Genomic DNA, 14,550 nt, shown 5'->3' with positions numbered 1-14,550 from the left:
TAAATTATTTTGTAACAGTCAGATCTGGGGTGGTGGGGTACTGTTCTCTTAACTTTGTCTGTTCCCTGGTAATGTAATACCTACCTTCCAGACAAGAATGAGATGTAAACAGCTGCTTTATCAGCTGATACTTCTGTTCTTTTGTTGGCATGCTGACATATAGGGTGTTTGCTTTTTCCCCTTCCACAGTGACTAAATATATACAGTATCTCTGGAAAACATGTCATACACTGTGTGAGGTGCCTTTAGGATGGCTCCAGGGCTAAATACTTCCTGTAGTAGGTGAAAGAGCATGGCTTAATCAGCTTAGTTAACTTAATTAAGCTGTGCTTTTTCTCATGGTACAGCTTTAAAGTGTATTTCATATAGAAACTGTCTTTTGTACTTGTGGAATGACACAAGGTTGGAGAAATTGTGTGGCATTTTTATAGTGGGCTTGAAAAAGATAAGATTTGCTACTTACTCTGCAATGGGAAGAAGTGAACTAAAGGAGTGTGTCATTTTTACTGAAGATTTAAAGGAGAAATTCTAATACAGTTTAGATTTTGGAGGCTTCTCAAACCGAGAAAGTCTACTCTTCTTTTTATCCTTATCTAATTTCAAGATTTTTGTACGTGGGAAGAACTGTCCATTTTCATCCCAACCTTGGCTTGCCTGCTTGTAGGTGTGTCACCAGATTCCATGACCCTACATTATTTTGCTATTCTTTGGAAGAAGTAAACTAATACAGTGTAATTGTGGGAATGTGGGTCTTTCCTCCACTGCTCTTTGAGTCTCAGCAGAAAATACTGTTACAAACTAAAGTAATTTGAACTCAGTTATTCTTTCTTGAGATGAGGTACTCTTCATATTCTTCATGAGGTACTCCATGTTGAGGAAAAGGTCTGATTTTCCTCTTGGGGAAATGCTGGGGTTCTGGTCCTAGTGGAACCCTCCTGTCTGGGTAGAGGAGGAGATTGATTAGCAAGGCACAGGCACAGCTGGAAACAGTAAGTGCTGAGTGAGTTCTACTTACCGTCTTATTTGCTTCATCTGACTCGTTAATGTTCTTTACTTACCTCTACAGGTTTCTGAAAGAGTAAGGGGTGGGGGAAGAAGCAATCAGGGCAGCAGTTGCAGCTGGCCAAGGGGAGAGTGGCAGCAGGTGCCAGTAGCCAGTGACAACATGGGAAGAGGGCTAGGAGCCCCTCTGGTGGCAGAATGACAGGACTGAAGGCAAGGTGAGTGAGAACTCCTGGGACAGCAGCTTTGGAGTGAGTGCAGAAGTGCTTGGAAAACTTGAAACTGGTTTGTGGGTGGAATGGACCTTTGGGTACAGTGGGAATAGAAAACAAGCTTGGCAGGAAAAGCTTTGGGGACTGGCAAAGAGTGGGAGAGGATGGCAAAGGCTCTCAGGCAAAAAGGAGTGGAGTGGTTTGAGAGAAAATAGGATGGAGAGGCTTTGCAAGTAGGAAGTGGTTATGGTGAAGATGGCAGAAGATAAGGGTGTACTGTGAGTCTCCTTCAAAGCTAAATACTGTGGGTAGTGATGTCTTTGATTTTTTGTGTTCCTATCCCTTTAAAAATGTAGTGTTTTGATAGAAATCCATTAATTGATACCTCTGTGCAGTAGTAATACTACATTTAATATGTTACTGGTTTATAGTACAGAATCAAATAAGGGAGAAATAGTTTTTGTTTAAAAAAAAGTAATTATGTCAAATGCAGAAAACTATTTAAAGTATGTTGGACAGTATTTGCTTTTAATTCAACAAACATAAAATTATTCTGGAAAAACCCAGGGAGGTTATATATACATAGATTTAAAAAAATGTTTAAAATGCACATAATGATCAAGTCATGTGAATTAGTTTTTTGTGTTTATATGGCACATGGATGCATACCTATACATATACATGTATATACAGCCATGTGCACCCACAGAGGGAAAGATTTTTGCCTGTTTAAGTACTGAGCTTCTCTCCATAATGCTTGAAGTTGCAGAATCTCACTGAACTGATACAATGTGTTAAGTTTCTCATCTGAGTACCTCTCATCCCACTGCTTGGGCATAGTTCTGTTACAGACTTCAGTGTTTCTTGATTATATGGGGTGTTATAATTTCCTGATGACTGGTTATGTTATTTATAATACGGAGGGTGTTAATCCTTTGGTGATTAACGCTCTATTTGAATTACCAGAGGTCAAAGGTACATTCTTTTATTTGGGTTTTGGGGTTTTTTCAGTGTTTTTTCTTTGGATTTTTTTTTCTAAAGGTTTTTTCATTCTCTGTTTTATCTGAAAATTATTTTGAGACCATTTGGGGTGAGGAGAGGAGCATGCTTCTTCTGTAGGGGCCCAAGTCTGTTGAAGCTGTAGGCATTAGAACATAAGTTCTCTTTGCACTGAACAGCTCTTCCAGAAATCCACCATTTAAAGATAATGAAAATCTCATAACCAAAAGAATCATAGTAAAAAGCATATGGAAGAAGGTATTCTCTACTTAAATCTGTGAAAAAGTGGATACCTACCTGTGTCTCATTCTAAGCCTTTTTGGAAAGATTTATTAAAGATTATAAAGGTGTGTACATACATATGTGTATGTATACATATAAACACACGCTTTATAAGGTATAAATATATATGGCTGTCATTTCAGGTGATGTGGAGATATTGCAGAGATTCTTGTCCAGCTGCCAGCTGTATCACAGTCACTGTGGTTTCAGAGTTGAGGAGCTCTATTAAAAGCCTTCAGTTGTTTCAAAGGCTGTGGCTGTGCAGAAGTTACCCTTGCCCTAATATTTCAATACTTTCTTGAATTACCATAGGGTTTTTTGGTGTTTTTCTCAGCTGTGTGCCTTAAAGTGCTGGAGGTGATTGAGAGGGAAGCACCAAAGGATCTTTGCTGTTTTGTTTTTCACACATTTCTGGGGTTATGTAACCATTCCCACAGCTCCAGGAGAATTCAGTTATGTGTCCAGGTTTGCTGAGTTGCTGTGTCCAACTGCAAAGCCTTTACAGCAATTGCCAGTGTTCACCAAAGTGTGCTGTGGCACTGGCTTTGCTCCCTTCTGTAAAGGTGACCATAACACGTTCCTTGACTGAAAATCTGAGGTACATGTTCCCTCTGGAGATTCTTCATGCTGTGGTCATTCCACCTACTCCAAATCTGGAAAAGTGTGGGCATGATGGAAGACCTGCCAGAGTTCCCTCACTGGTGTTTTTCCACTCCAAAACCTCTCTGGTAGTACCTGAAACTGCAACAAGCCAGTTACAGGAGAATTATTTTGATGGAGCATAGCCCTCTGCAGTGTTTAGGACTTGCATATAAACAAAGGAGATGGTCAAAGAGCAAAGGAAACACTAAAGTTAGGAAGCCAGAAGCGGAAGGGGAGCGGCTCATCTGGTTAGGGCAGTTTTTTGAGCTTGTAGATTGTTCTCAGCTCAGATGATGGCAACCTGGGAAGCTGTAACAGAATATGATAAGCCTTCCTCTGCATTTTCCATTAGAGGCATAACTGCTCCTGACTTGCTGCTTTAGGAAATCTCAGCATCAGACTGGACTGAACAAATGTTAACGGTGTCTGTTTTGCAGAGCTGGAACATGAGTTCACTGGTGTATAAAGCTCTGTTTTAACTCAGTTACTTAGTTTAACTTCAATGCCTGAACTGCTGGATGAAGTCCTCCAATCTGCCCAAAAATTGCAACATATTCTAGTAATTCTTAAACATTTAATCTACATACCAATGCTCTAATGTTTAATGTTGCTCTACAGCAGATATGATGATTGTTACCCAGGTGGAAGCACAGAGACAAGTTGCTCCTGTCCAGCCACTCATATCTGATGATTGTGTTTTACTGTCTGTGCTCAGTTTCTCTCTGCTTTGCTCTCTGGTGTTTTGCTCTGAGCTCAGTGAGGTGCTGAGATTAGTGCTGGTTTGCTTTTGTCGTAATCTTTCATGTTTGCTGTGACGGATAGGTGAAAAAGCAGTATTTGTTCTGCTCCAGCATGCAAGGAATCCAGCTCAGACACTGAGGGCAATTAGTCCCTGCGTTGTGGGATAAAAAGCAGACATGCTAAAATTTTAGGGGTACTTTTTTCCTGTACGTGCTCCAGGGGGAATGCTGCACACTGCACTGTGGCTTCCTACATGATTTCTCTGTTTAAGATTGCTTAAGTGCCAAGTGCCATTCAACTGCTGGTCTGTGGTTAGTGCAAATACCAAATGCTACACAGGCTTCATTCCTTGTGCCTTTAATGTTTCCATTTTAATAGTTTCATTTATGCTTAGAAATGTTTTTTTTCTAGTGCTGTAGAGAGGCTGTGAGTAGTCTGGCACCAAAGCGTGTTGAAAGCATTTGAAGTAGTTCAGTAGGAGGTAGAATTAAAGGTCAAAGTGGTTTTGTGACCAGAGCAAGAAATTGGGAGGGAAATATGCTGCAGAAAAGAGGGAGTAACAATAACCAAGTGAGAGAAATAGGAATAAATATAATGGAAGTATAAAGGGTCTTAGAAGTGCAAAGGATGCTAGGGTAAAAAGAACTGAATTTTCATCTCTTAAACTTGGCTGCAGCATTTAATAGGGCCTTGCTCTGGGAATATTAAATATGTAAACTACTAATACAAAATGATGCAATTAGTTAAAAATGTGACTTTTGTCTGAATGTATAATTTCACTTTATATGTCAAAATAGTTTTTTGTCAGCTGACATATTTCTGAATCAGCTTTCTTGAAGGAGTGGTTACATTATGGCCTCACAGTAGCAGAACATTCAGCCTGAAAGTCTGCAGATAGAACATTTGCAATAGTGTGTATGTGTGAAATTTTAAGTGATGAACTGCCTGATTAAAACAAGAATATGATGTTTTTACTGAAAATTGTTATTGGTTTTGTGTAAATCCATTTTTAATACTAAAAAAGAAAAAAAAGCATTTGGGGAGAAATAAATTAGTAGGTAGCAAGCAAGACTGAAAGAACATACAACTAAAGGTGTAATTTAGACATATAAATATCAGTCCTTTAAATGAGAATAATAAGAACCAGGTTACTAAATAAGATTTGCTTCATGAAAGATGGAGAAAGTTGTTTGCTGATTTAGCTGGTATAGCTAGAACAATGTACTTAGCAGTTTTCATATTGAAGATTATGTTCTGTACAAATATATAGTATATTAGAATTTTGCTAGTCCTGTTTCAAAGTCTTCTAAAATATTTTTGATTCCTTCTTACATTTATCACAAACAACCATTTATTTTCTTGGGTTGAACCATAAATATTTGCAGAAGTGTTGTAATCTTTTTTTAAAAACAACCATTTGAAAATCTGCATAATGGGCTTAAGTAAATAACATGACTTACAAGTAAGACTATGAGTCTGTTGCCTGTGATGCTCTTTTTTGGTGACTCTTTCCATAATCCGAATTTATACAATTAAATTATACATATATTTATACAATTATATACTAGACATTCAAAGTATGCTTAGAGATTTACATCAGAAATAATAATTATTGATATCATGTTCTCATTTTACACCTACTTGTGCCTCACATTTGTACTAACCAGTAAATAAGCATATATAAACCATGTCAATTTTTTCTGTTTCATTGCATTTTTGCTGTTTCATTCCATTTTTCAAATATGTTTTAATCAAAAAATATTTTACAGCTTATTTGCACTGTACAGCTTCTAAATCTAAGACACCACTGGGGTCAGCAGATAGCAGATAGCCTATCCAGTGTTTGAACTGGTACTCCAGTTCCTGGTTTCCTGAGGATAAATGTGGTTGCTCCAATATAAATGTTTTAGATCACAGTGACAGCTCTGGAAATTAAACATAGCCAGCAAAATCTATTTTCTGTCTAGCTAAGTAAAGGACAGGACAGATGAAAAAATTCCCTGAGCGAATGAATTCTTATGAACAGTGATGAATCTTTTCCCTGTGCTATATTAATCAAGAAAAAAAAAAATCTAACCTGTATTTCTGTATATGTTTTTCATATTCAAGTTTATCATATAAGGTGAAAAACTTAGAATATCACTCCGAGACCATGTTGTAGCATTGCAAACACTTTTCTAACCACAGGGAAAAGTTAGCCTTTAGGATAGTTTCCAGAGAGTTGCAATGGTTTGTGAGTGGAATAGACTTTAAAATTCTATGAAAATCTGGGCTTTGGGGAGAGGTGAAAGACTTAAATTTTCTCAGGAATTTCCTTTCTCCTAATTTATTATGAACAGTGTTTTGATTTCAGAAGCTTTGCCTTATCCCGCCTTAAAGTATCTTAAAATGATGAGTTTACAATTCTGTTTCTTAAACACAGGTTTTGATACCTGCTTCAGAGGCTACTGCCATGCAGAAAAATGCAGAATTTTCTCATATAGACTATGCAGCAGGTTGGGCACCAAGGAAGAATAAGAAGAGAGAGACTCCCCTGCCAAAAAGTAACTCTGAGTCATGTTCATTGCTGGTTTGTTTTCTACCTGAGGCATGGTCCTGGACTCTGTGGTTCTGGAGGATTCCTTTTCCCTTCTAGTGAAACTGCTCTGCCTTGACCAGTGGTTTGAGTCCACTGTTTGCATTTGTCAGAGGAGACAAAACAGTTCTGCCTTTGCAGGTGCTTCTTTCAGCTGGGGCTTGGATGCTGTTGTTAATAAGCTTACATCCCTCTTCTCTGCGCCAATTCTTTCTTGTTTTCACAACTACTTCTAAGTAACTCCCTCTAGCAAAGTATGCTTTTAGAAACTTGCCATTAGAAGAAATTTGATAGTCGTTTTTGTGGCTACTATACCAATCACTGGATATTTCTGCTTGGGCTGAAGAGTCAAAATGAGCTATGGAGTGCTCAGTTGTTGCATTGTGATTTTATTTTTTCTTTGTTGAGGTGGAGGAGTTAATGTAGGTTGTATCTCAGAAGTGAGGCTATGGGACATTACTAATTTTAAAAAAATATACAAATATATTGTGACCCTTAAGATATACACGCACAGTTTTTCTGTAGGAGTAAAAAAAAGCTCTCTTTAAAAACTTTATTGCAAAGTAAATGGTTAAAATGGAGCTGCAGTTACTTGAAAGAGACAAATATACATTCATTATTTCCTGAGTATGTTGTTTTTACGGGAAAGCAAAGGAAGCAATGGCTGGGTGTCATTAAGGAGTAGCTCGTGGAAAGCAGTGAAATGAGCAATGAGACTTGTAAAGTGTCATGAAAACTGAAACACCAGGGTACAAAGTACTGCTTATCCTCCCAGATATGGATACCATATGGCAACATGAAGGGAAATAGAAAGTAGGAGACAAGAATCCTATTATTCCTCACACTTTCATTTGCTTGCTATTTGCTTTGGGCAAATGACTTAAGAAGTTGTTCCTGAACCTTCTTCTGGCACAGTATTTATTGACAAGACACCTGTCTTCCCTGTCAGGCTCCTTGAAGTTTCTTTGTGTAATTCCAGCTTTGGCACTTCTGATTATAAATTTATTGTTGTTTTTCTAATAGTTTTGGAATAATCTCTTATTGACTGTTCCTAAGTTAAAATCTATATTAATTTTCTGGTACGATATCCCTTTCTTCTCTTACAGCATTTCACTTATTTTCCTTAAGGAAGACAATCTGCTATGGTAGGTTCTTGTTGTCCTTGAAATCTCTGTCTCCTTTTTTTCTTTATCTGCAAGTTGCCATCTCTGGACAACTTTCTGCATCTCTCTTTATGTATCTTTGGAATCAAATGGACTGATCAGGGGTGCTTGGAAAGATCTGGAAAGGATTTGACTTCTGGAAAGACACATATGTGGTCCATGTACCTTTGAAATGGCGTGGAGGAGAGTCTGTATCAGCTCTCCAGGGGCTGACGCAGCTCTGGAAAGATTTTGTCACCTCCTCACCCATTTCTTCTTTTCCACCTCCTAAGTATACACCTATCTACCACCCAGTGTTTTCTTCATTTATAACTGTTTCACAGCAGTTTTGTATTTCTCTGAAGTTAACAGATCTTCCTTAAATATTGTTAAACTAAGTCTTACCAATATACAGTACACTTACCTTCACTGTATGAAGTGACAGTTCTGGCAACTTTCACCTTTGCTCTTCTGACTTCTGTGTTTGTGAAACTATACTTGAGAATTTCTGGTGATGTCCCCCAAAGTTAATGGTTGGTAGAAACCAAAGCCAAAAGCCAGGAGTGTTGCAAGACCAGGGAGAGCATGTTTACCCACTCATTCATTGTTACTTACACTGAAACTTTCATCTATTTTGCCTCATCTGGGGGGATCATTAGTGTATGTGGCTTTGCCTTCACCTAAGGCTGTGGAAACAGGCAGCTATTTGACTGTGTTACAGCAAGAAAATGTGATTTTAAGAGCACGTCCTTTTGTCATAGCAATGGGTGCTGTATCAAGAAAGATAAAGAAAAGCTGCTCAGAAAGGTTGTATGGGAGGCCAAGAAAATCATGCAGAACTCAACAGAAGATGTTACAAAGGGAGCCCCTGCTGCATAAGGTTTATGCTTTGTGTTTTGTAATTCTGAAAATTAATGCTTCGTGTGTTACATCAGGCTGTTGTGGGCATGTAGTGGTGAAATTACAGATAATAAATTGCTACTCTTTCTACTGAAGCTGTGTAACCTTCTCCTAATTTTAGCACCACAAAGAAATGCAGTTTAGTGGTTCTCTATGCTATGGAGTTTAGTGCAAGTGTTTGAATTTGCTGTGGTCTAGGAAAGCTGGCATTTTAAGAAGTATTCCATAGTTGCATAGGTTACCATTACACCATTATAATGACTTTGCAGTGCTTTGTTCAGTAGAACACTAGCCTATTTGTGGGGGAAAAATGTCCAAAAGACATCCTACCTTTTATTCTTTACAAAAGTGTTTGATATGACACAGCATTCAGGGTTAGAATCAACCCCATACATTCTCAGTTTCAGAAAGAGAGGAAAAAACTGAAATACTAAGCTATTCCCACTAGAAATGTTGTAAATCTTACAAAATATATAAGCTTTCCTCTTGCACGTACATCAAAGGCATAAAACTTGGGAGATTAAAATATGTTTTTAATCTTGGTTTGATGAGCAAAACTTTCACTGTAATATTTATTATGAGAGGCTCTACTTGTGTTGCCTCTTCCCTTTGTTCTGTTTATATATGACTTCCTTTCTTCCAAAAAAGTAGGAAGTATCGTTTTCACAAAGCCAAAGGAGATTGCAATGGTTTGTTCATTTAAGCTGAATTGTAGGCCCACGTGGCAGACACAAACTTTTCTTTTATTGTCCGGCTCCCAGAGGACAAGCAACGCTTTCTGATGGCTTCCCATGAATGCCTTTCATTTGTGGAGGAGTTTCAGTGGCTTATGCTGACTGTACAAAGATCAAACAGGCAGGAAAATTGTGGTTTTATGAAACTTAGCCAAGATCTTTGTTATTTTCTCAGAAGTTTTTCTTCTCTAACCCTATTTTTTAAGGACAATATTAAGACAATTACTTTTAGTGACTGATGGGAAAAAAGATTGTTCATTTTCACTTTAAAATTTAAGTATTTTCTTGGTTATTAGAAAATTTGTAGGTATGTTTAAAGAAATTACTGACCATAATTGCAGTCTGTCTTTATTGCATTTGGAATCAATGGTATCCAAAATTAAGCTTAAAAAAAATGTTGTGGCTGTTTGGTCCTGCAATTTGATCTATTTTGGGCCACTGCGCCTGCAGAGTTTTGCTGAAATCACCCAGTTGGGGTTTTTTTCGCCTGGATACAAAGGTCTGTCAAACAGATTTGATTGTGACTTGACCTGTTTTAAGAACAGTTGGTTTTTTCTCAACAGGTTCTCTTAGCATTCATTACAGAGATTTCCTTTTTGCTCAGCTGTTGGCAAGCTTAAGCATTGGAAAGAGATATGCAGACCGCAACATCTTTTTAACTGCAGCAATGGCATGTTTTGCCAACAATACATAATTTTCATTGTGCTACTCGTATAAAACCTCATGTTTGTCGTACGAATTCAGTTTTTGTTGAAGGATTACTTTAATAAAACTAAAATGACTTAAGTTTCTGAAGTGAAACCCGTAGCATCTTTAGGGGTCAGACGTAGCTGAAACTTGAACAGCTGTACAACATGCATCCTAGATTGTTTTTAATTGTCTTCCCTTTCTCTAACAGCAGTAATTCTTGTTTATATTGTCAAGAACCTTTCCACTGAGCACAAGAGCACCATACTTTAAGGTCGCATGCTTAACCCCACTGTGGGGTTACAATGTAAATGGGCCCCCTTTGTTTTCGTTAATGTGTGAGGGGTGGGTGCAAGGCAAGGCTGTTCACAAGGCTTAAATAACTTATTGTAAAAGTGTCTTAAAGAAAGCATATTTTGTCTCCATACCACAGTTGTTTGGCATTACTCTTGTGCATCCAACCGACAGCGAGTTTGGCAATGGATTTTTGTGTGTCATTTTGTTCTTTTGACCTGTGATACTTTTTTCTTTCTTTTTTTTTTTTTTTTAACTGCGCTAATGGATTCATCTCAAGTAATACAAAATGAAGAAGCTTTTTTTCTTTCTGTTCCTGATATCCTAAAAAGTAGTAAACAAAGGTGGAACTGCTCTTTTCCACCCCAAACCCTTTACATAACAATTTGCCAGTTCCTGTGTTGATGAAGATGTTTAAAATGAAGACTTTCTAAAAATGTCGAATTAAAATAGTATTCTCAGTGGTTTTAATCAGTTAAAAATTAACAAAGTATAGCCTTTTGAAATGGCTTCAGAAGTTTGAAGGCTTTTTTCTGCCTGTCACTGATATATGGAGGAAGAATTATCTTGAAATATTACAAGTTGTTTTGATTATCTAGAATTTGCCCTGAATCCCACAATTTTAGGAGATTTCAAGCCCAGTGCTGATGGTGATCTTTGGCTGGCACTTTTAGTTGGTTTTGCAGGCCAAAATAACTTCAAAAAAGTTGAAGTCCTGTTCTTAAGTGCTACACTGTGTCAAAAATTGAACCATTTTGGAGGGAAATCTCGCTTTTTTCCCGGAATGAAAACTCTTCAGTATGAACTTAATTTTGTAGTATTTGGTTGCTCTATTTTAAAATGGAAATGCTGTGACAACAAGTTTTCAGAAATGCTTCTCAAAATACTACTTCTCCTCCTAGTAACTGCTGTGCTTTTGGGCTTTGTGCAGAGACATTTTGTCTTGGGTTTTAATTTTCTTACATTTCATCTCTACATGACTTTAGTAAGAGTAACTTACTAGATCTAGTGATCTCTCCAGTATGGCAATAACTGATTTGACTGGTTGCAAACAGGATGAAATCTGCCGACCTTAAAGGATTACTTAGTACTCAAGAACATAAGTGGTAATTTGACATTTAAGTAGTTCTGTTTGTAAGTATTTAAGAAACATTTCGGTGGAACAAAAAAAATGTATAGCATTTAAGACTGCAGTAAGTATGAGTCTTCCAGCATGCAGTCTTGACAGAGTTGTTAATGAATAGGAAAAAATAGTCAAATATTGTTAAAAAGCAATCCATATCCTAATGAAAATGTTTTAGCTTTTTTTTTTTTTTTTCCTAGAGGAATGTAGTTATCCCTGAAAATTCATTTGGTACACATAAAAAGACTGCATAATGACATCCTAAATAAAAAATTTAAAAGTGGAAAAAAAAATAAGGAACACAAACTCTGGTGAGGAGAGACACCAGTTTATCAAATGACATGTTCTCCTCTTTAAGAAGAGAAATATTTTTATATACCACATTGATAGTTTGGGTGATTGTTCACCTAGGCTGTGCCTCTTATGTGTGGGCTCTGAATTCTGTGAAGTGTGATTTGCCCTGTAGCATCATGGTGAAGCAGGTAGACAGTAACAGTACATGGAGATTTTTAGAGCTCTGGCACGGCTCGTCATGATGTGTCTTTAATGGTGGAAGGTTTTGTATGAGAGAACACAGGTCAAACTGTTTTCCACAAACTATTATTTTTCATTTCTGCAGCAGATACAAAAGCTGTTTTGGGTTAGTGGAGAATATCTCCTTTGTGGCCTGTACTCAGTACGTGTCTGTTAAGGATGCTCAGCCAGTTTGTGTTAATACATCCTTGACATTGCTTTTTTACCAGTGGATTAACGGTTCCTTCTGGAAGAGTGCAGAGGTGATTAGTCAGCCACCTCTGACCTCTCTCTTAAGTTGGACTTTGCAGCTGAACTTGAGAACCCATATCTTGTTTCACGTGCCTGTAGAAGGAAGCGTTGGTGAGTGCTGAGGCAGGAGCTGGGAATGCTGTGGTGCAGGGTAATAGAATACACTGTTACAGGGTGTCTGAGCTCCAACAGTGTTATCTGTTTTCTAAATTGTATTGTCATAATTTGTGAGCACATCATGCAAATGTCATCTCTGTTGAGTTGCCAGAATCTGCAGCAAGTGATTTTTGTTTCAGAGAGAAATCAGTGTGCATGTGTTTGTATACGTTTGATTTGGTGATCACACGGGTTTTTTTCTTTGTTAGGCACATGACTCAGATGATTAAAGTTTATTTTCCCTGATTGAGTGCTTTCACATTAATGAAAATTGTCTATATATTATTTTTCGATGTGGTGAAATTTTCAAGTAGTTGGACATTCAATCTTCTTCTTCAGTGTTGTAGCACAGTGTTTTACTGGAACACAACTCTATCAGACTAATCAATAGCTGCCTACAGTTGGCACTAACAGCCTTACAAAGTGTAGGTTATACAGATACATTGCATTCAGAAGAAAAATAAGTAGCAATATATATTACTGAGTTCTTGGCAGAATGGAAGTTGGCAACTGAGTGTGTCAAGAGGATGAGAACCTCAGTGGGAAGTGATGTGTTCTTAAGGGGTGGAGGTGTGCCTGTGTATTCCTCAGGTTAATGCTCCAGATCCAGGATGCTGCCCTGAAAGTAAGTGGAATATGATGAAGCAGTAACTGCAGGTGTGTGGCATCCTGGTGTGTATATTGTATACAGCAAACAGGGACCTACGCATATGAGATTAGACAGAGTTTCAATATTCTTTAGGAGGAGCTGTGGTTTGTGTATTTTATTTTATTTTTTTTTTATTCTGGAAAAAAAAAAGTATAGTTTTCTTTTGAGCCTACAGGATGTTACATTTAATCAGATATATTAACTACAGTTCAGCACTGTAATTTTGCAATTAACTCTTTTTCTTGTAAGATTTGTGTTGCCTTTATATACTAGTAAGATGTATTCCCCTTTATCACTCGTAATGGAAAATTAGTGTCTATCTGTAAGTGGCATATATATATAATACAGGTTTATGTAGTTTTATGTTCTAATAAGTCGGAATGACATGTGCAAAACTTTATTCCTGAACATGCTCTGAATGTGAATGCAAGAGAATTAAGAGTAAGTGGTTGCCTTGCTCTTTCAGGAGGAATCCATATTTAGTGTAAGTACTGAATCCAAAATAGTGATGGTACATATTTTGGGCAACTGTTTGAAGTAAGTTAAATCAGAAGGCTTTTCTGTTTGTTTTCCTTTGTCAGCTCCCCATTTTTTAAAATTTGCTAGTACATTGCATTTTGTTGTATGTTTTACACTGCACATCATCAGCATTTTCATGACCTACACATAAGGTACCTAGCACATGGTTTGATGTAAAGTATAGTTGTGTACTGTAACAGCACTGGAGAGGAATAAGGCACTGAAATCAGACAGCCTGGTTTTCCATTGAGGAACGAGGATCATAGCTTCCAAAAAAATGTATTTCCTAATGCTGTTGTCATCAACTCCTAGCAATGTCTGGTAGTGTTCTCCTTGCTGCTTGACAGTGTCATATTCCCCATACATTAAATACATGTAGTGTAGCAGGCTCTGTTTTGGTTTTATTTCCTATGTTCTTCCCAGCAGTGTCCTCTCAATTCTCTTTCTGTCTGTTTTGCTATGACAGCTGGTATCACTACTGCACTTAAATGATTATGAATTTCAAATCTTCACAATGGTGTGCCATGGTGTCACTGGGGGTAACGAAGTTGTTACTTGAGTCAAGTGTGACAAAACTTCATTCTTGAAAAAAACATGGTGGGAATCCCCTTCTCACAGGGATATCCGCAGACCTGGTGCATTTAGGGCTGTGAGGATGATAAAGGCATTGAACCCCTTATGTCATTTGAAGATATGATTCAGCTGTATGTGGTTATCTTGCATATGTACTAAATTGCTGTTCTGCTATGGCATGTGTCTTAGACAAAGCATGCCCACAGGCACTTTTGGACATGTGGCTTGCTGTTTCATTTGATTGTGGCTTGCAGCTTCTTCATTCTGCAGTGTTTAACCCATTCTGTAACTTGACTTTCTGTTTTAAATTATTTCAATAAAACTAATGACATTGGAAATACACTTTAAATTTCTATATAACTATATTTTAGTGGCCAGTGTGTTAAAAGATGTTGTGACTAAGGCAGTAAGTAGCTTGATGGCAACAGGTAGTGGCTTCAGTGATGGGAGAAAAATGCTGGTATTCTAGGCTTTTCCATACTAAATAGATGCTGAGATGTGCTGTTCAAGAAAATCAGTAACGTGACATGTAATTAAACACTAAAAGATAGTCAC

At 37.5% G+C, this 14,550-nt stretch overlaps 1 protein-coding gene across 6 annotated transcripts in view; it reads left to right on the top strand.

Annotated features, from left to right (window-relative positions):
- FTO (FTO alpha-ketoglutarate dependent dioxygenase) overlaps nt 1-14,550 on the top strand; it is a 231,319-nt gene that overhangs the window by 79,307 nt on the left and 137,462 nt on the right. Inside the window, exon 8 of one of the 6 annotated variants that reach the window (XM_048316438.1) lies at nt 1,067-1,220. The exons of the other annotated variants lie outside the window; for them this stretch is intronic. Within the exon in view, the coding sequence (XP_048172395.1) occupies nt 1,067-1,204 (138 nt within the window). The 3' untranslated portion in view covers nt 1,205-1,220. The remainder of the gene's footprint in view (nt 1-1,066; nt 1,221-14,550) is intronic. 6 annotated transcript variants of the gene reach the window in all.

This window comes from Corvus hawaiiensis, chromosome 12 (assembly GCF_020740725.1).
Source record: "Corvus hawaiiensis isolate bCorHaw1 chromosome 12, bCorHaw1.pri.cur, whole genome shotgun sequence".
Taxonomy (NCBI): Eukaryota; Metazoa; Chordata; class Aves; order Passeriformes; family Corvidae; genus Corvus; species Corvus hawaiiensis.
Note: the sequence above shows the minus strand (reverse complement) of the source record. Positions and strands in the feature narration are given on the sequence as shown.